Source organism: Echinops telfairi, unplaced genomic scaffold (assembly GCF_000313985.2).
Source record: "Echinops telfairi isolate 266 unplaced genomic scaffold, ASM31398v2 ScPeMD7_7416;HRSCAF=8454, whole genome shotgun sequence".
NCBI classification, from domain to species: Eukaryota; Metazoa; Chordata; class Mammalia; order Afrosoricida; family Tenrecidae; genus Echinops; species Echinops telfairi.
In genome coordinates, this window is record NW_022111316.1 from 2,208,021 (window position 1) to 2,212,491 (window position 4,471).

General features: G+C 39.4%; 1 protein-coding gene across 1 annotated transcript in view; it reads left to right on the top strand.

Moving 5' to 3' along the window:
- TCN1 (transcobalamin 1) overlaps positions 1-4,471 on the top strand; it is a 13,979-nt gene that overhangs the window by 2,460 nt on the left and 7,048 nt on the right. The window contains exons 2-5 of the mRNA XM_004714927.1: positions 2,199-2,381; positions 2,574-2,714; positions 3,084-3,239; positions 4,060-4,250. Of these exons, the coding sequence (XP_004714984.1) occupies positions 2,199-2,381; positions 2,574-2,714; positions 3,084-3,239; positions 4,060-4,250 (671 nt within the window). The remainder of the gene's footprint in view (positions 1-2,198; positions 2,382-2,573; positions 2,715-3,083; positions 3,240-4,059; positions 4,251-4,471) is intronic.

Sequence of the window (4,471 nt, forward strand, 5' to 3'; positions counted from 1 at the left end):
TTAAGTGGAGAGCAAATGTTTTGAGAATGATGAGGGCAACGAATGTACAAATGTGCTTTACACAATTGATGTATGTATGGATTGTGATGAGTTGTACGAGCCCCTAATAAAACGATTTTTTAAAATTTCAATTAGTATTCCATCATTAGTTAATAGCGAGGCTCCAGGAAATGATGGAATACCAATTGAAATGTTTCAACAAGCAGGTGAAGCACTGGTTCTTGTTCATAAGCTACCTCTTGAAATGGTTAAAACTAGTCCTTTTTGGTACAGAGACTTTGTGTATGCTTTCCATCTTCTTTGATGCTTCCTGTGTTGTTCAATATTTTGCCCATTGGATCTTTCAATTTTGCATCTCAAGGCTTGAATTTTTTATAAGTTCTTTCAGTTTAAGATGTACTGTTACTGAATTTGGATGTCTCATACTGCACATCTCTCTTAACTCTTCCCCATAAAATGTGGGTAAATCCCCATTATCTCTCTTCTGGATTTTGGCTCCAGAGATTGTATGATTCTATTAAAGAATACTCAGAGTGAAAAGAGGCACATCTTATTTGAACCCTTAATAGCTGTGTGACCTAATTTTTCAGAACTTCTTTGGATCTCTCCATAAATTGAGGATGATAAGTACAGGGGATTAAAACCAGTGATCTCCTAAAGTCTGAGGTAGCTCTTTGGCCTATAAAATACCTTCCGTGGGGTTTTTCCCAGAATTACAAGTGATCCCAAAGATTACTAGGTGGTGTTATTCATTACTATATCTTCCTGTTACTCTGGTAGCCAACAATAAGAAGAGCTAAACACTACAGAAGACAGACTTGTATTCACACAGCATTCCAACTTTAATTCTTCTTCCTGTCATTCCCCCTGCTAAATCCTGAGAAAAAAGTATCTACAGAAACTTTGCAGTTCAATTCATCGTAAAAATAATTAGCTTTGTCTTTATTGATCAAGGAAATGAATTTGAATTTCACTCACTCTTCTGACCAGGAACAAAACTCTTTTATAGTACCAGGAAAATCTGCTGAGTGAGATGCTGCCACAAAATCTCAGACAGACAGCTCACAATAGTCTCACTGTCCTTGCAACAAAATCTTAAGCTGCCTACAGTAACTCCATTCATATCTTCTTGACATGCTTTTAAAGGGAAGAAAAGTAAGCAAGGGAAATCACATGCTCTGAATTCTCATCGTGGTCAAAACTGCATTTAGGAGCTGGAAGGAATAATGTGGCAGCATTTTGCATTTAATTAAGTGGATTCTTGTCCAATACCTGGGGAACCTGTGTAAATAGCCCTAATTTCAGAATAAGGAAACTGAGGGTCGGAGAAGTTACATAACATACCCACCGTAGGAAGTTAAGGAGCACAGTCCTCAGCCAAGGTCTGACTAAATCCAGGGCTCCTGCTCCATGCACTATCCCACTAACTCAGGAGATAATCTGGAGATGGGTAGACTTCATGGCTCCTTCTCAGAATAATGGACAGTGTATGTTTAGAAAGTATCCTATGGTTTCAGTGATACCTCTTCTTAATTCTCCAGTTCTTTGAGGGAATGGATACCCTTTTTAATGTGACTTCCCACCAAATCTACTCTCGGGTTTTGGACAGGTAGTAAGATAAAAGTAAAGGGTCTTCTCACAAATGCAGAGTATTGCAGAATAAAGAACGTGGACTATTGAATAATGACTGGCTGGTTGGGCAAGCAGACAATGTGGTTTGGAGTCAACCACCAATGTCACAAAGCAGAGTTGCCTACATTTCCTCAGCACTGACCCAACTGAGTTAGGAAACAGTAGAGACCTTAACTCAAGATGTAAAAAGCATATCACTGGGCTTGAGAAGACCCATGTTCTACTATCAGATAAGCCTTCAGGAACCAAGCTTTCTTTAGAAGCACCTTCTCTGGGCCTTGCTTTCAAAAACAGGGAATGATTTTAAACATGGGTCTTCCAGGCAGAATCGATACTCTTTCAACAAGGTTGAAGTTGCACCAACTGAAATACTCCCATGATAGGTGGAAAAGGAGTAGTGCCAGGTATTACTAATGTTCCAGATCCTATTCCTGTATTATTTCATTAATATAGCCACTGGATTGCTCTATGTCTGTGCCACATCCATTGCTAACTATTTTCATATCACCCCTGCTCTTCGCGTTAATATTGTCTTTGTGTATGTTTCTTATTGCTTTCTACCACAGAGGTATATGAACAAAATCAACTCCAGGATCTAAGCTCCCTGTTAAACACACTGGTCCATTCACATTATACCAATGGAGTCCAAGCTGCCAGTGCTCTGCTGTCCCTGAGACTGGTTGGAATCCAGAGGCAACAACTACAGCAAAAGCTGACCCAGGAAGTCATTGAAGATGTGCGAAGCAAAGGTGAATGTCTATCTGCTCCCTCTCTCTAAAAGTGCGCACTTTAAGAAAAGATCCACCTAACGAATTAAAACCTTTTCTCCAGCAAATCCTAGAAACCATGTGACCAAATCTCACACACACGGTCTAGGAAGACAAAAGGGCAGTAAAAGCATCAGCACATGCCTTGCCAAACACAAAGTATTTTCTTTTCAGGGCCAGATTTGAGTTCTGGACAACTTGCCTGGACTATAATGGCTTTGGGAGCATGTCGTAATCCTGATGAAAGTTTTATACGTGATTTTCATCTGGTTCAGCATCTAGAAGAGAAATTCCAAGAAGAAATTAGAAATATGGGTAAGAATCAAATCTTCAGATGTATTAGACTTCTCATCCACTGATTATTAACAGAGACTGGTCCCTGGGGGTGGGAAATATGTGTTCTGATCCTAGATCCCGAACTATCTGAATTTGGGGGTAATATTTTAATTGCTCTTGTGTTTGGTATCATCAGTTGAAAAGTGAAGAGAATTGAGTTGAATCGGTTGGTCCTTGACAGCCTTTAAGTATCTCAGGACCGCTGATTCTGTAAGTGCTGTCCCCCCACTCTATTAATCCCCTGACTTTGAAAGCAGACATATAGGAATAAACTAAATAAAAATTCATTGAAAGTGTATTACTCCAGTACCATCTCCACAAGTAAGGTTTTTCTCCTCTCTCTGCCAGAAACACACAACGGCAATCCACTCACTAACTACTACCAGCTCAGCCAGGATGTTTTGGCCTTGTGTCTGTTCAGTGGGAACTACTTAACTACTGAAATTGCTCATTTCTTCACTCCTGAAAACAAGAACTACTACTTTGGTGGCCAGTTCTCCGTAGGTGAGTCATGAAGCACAATGTCCTTGATTCAAAGGATATAGTCACCAATAGGTCTTGGCCTTTTAGGTTTCCTCCCACTAAGTAACTGAATTTTTTTTTTCTTTCCTCTTTACCCTTAGTTCCCCAGCAGAGAATTTTCTTCTTGAGCAGAATGAGTTTGGAGTGGGATTTAAGCCTCTTTCTGGTTCCTACTCTTGCTGCTCTTAATTATATAACAAATACATGCTAATTCTTGAATCTAATTTTCCCAACTGTAAAATGGTAATGTATAGGGAAAATCTTCATGTAAATAATTTTGGAAGTATAAGTGTTAAAGACAAGAAATAGAGATTAATTTTTTTACCTAAACCCTGGTGCTTTCTCTAATTTACTGGGACTATTTGAATATGTGGGTTAACTGGACTAGCACAACCTTTCCATTGACATGATTCAATATTTTGCGCAACAAAATATATATTCACAAAAGATAAGGTCTAGAAATTTTCCATTGCATGAGATTACACATCAAGATGGAAAAGCTCCTTCAGGACAAGTAGTACTGATGATCAACCCCTATGGATCCAGTAAGCTAGTCCTACCTTTCTTTCAGGAAACTCAAAGCTAAGCAGCATACGGTGCAAAGGAACAAACTTAAAAGATTTGGGGGTTCACATTGGTGAGGAGATTGCTCAGTCTTGAAATGCTTCCCTCCCATCAGCAACAGCATGAACAACTGTCCCCATTTATTCAAATCCAGCCCCATTTTAGCACTGAAAGTACCACATTCAGGAAAAAAAGGGAATTCTTGGTCAACCATCACCAACTTTTTGTATCTTGACAGATACTGGTGCAATGGCTGTCTTAGCTCTAACCTGTGTGAAGAGGAGTATAATAAACCAGCAGATCAAAACAGATCAAAGTGTGACCCAGAGTATTGACAGTCATATAGGGATACTGGTTAAAAAAATTCTGTCTGAGAAAAAAAACAACGATCTTCTTGGAAATATATATAGTACAGGAGAAGCCGTACAGGTAAGTCCAAGGGTTAAAGAGACCCACAGAGAAAAGCCACGGAAGGAAACAATATCATCAGCATTTTTATGGCCTTCTCTGGATGCTATTGGCCATTTTGTTTCCTATATTAACTTTCACTACTTCCTCCACATTTGGGGGCTTATGTAATTCCTCTCCCCTGCCCCTTCTCAGCTGCAGCCTTTACATCTTTACACTTATGCTTCTATGAGGTTTTCCTG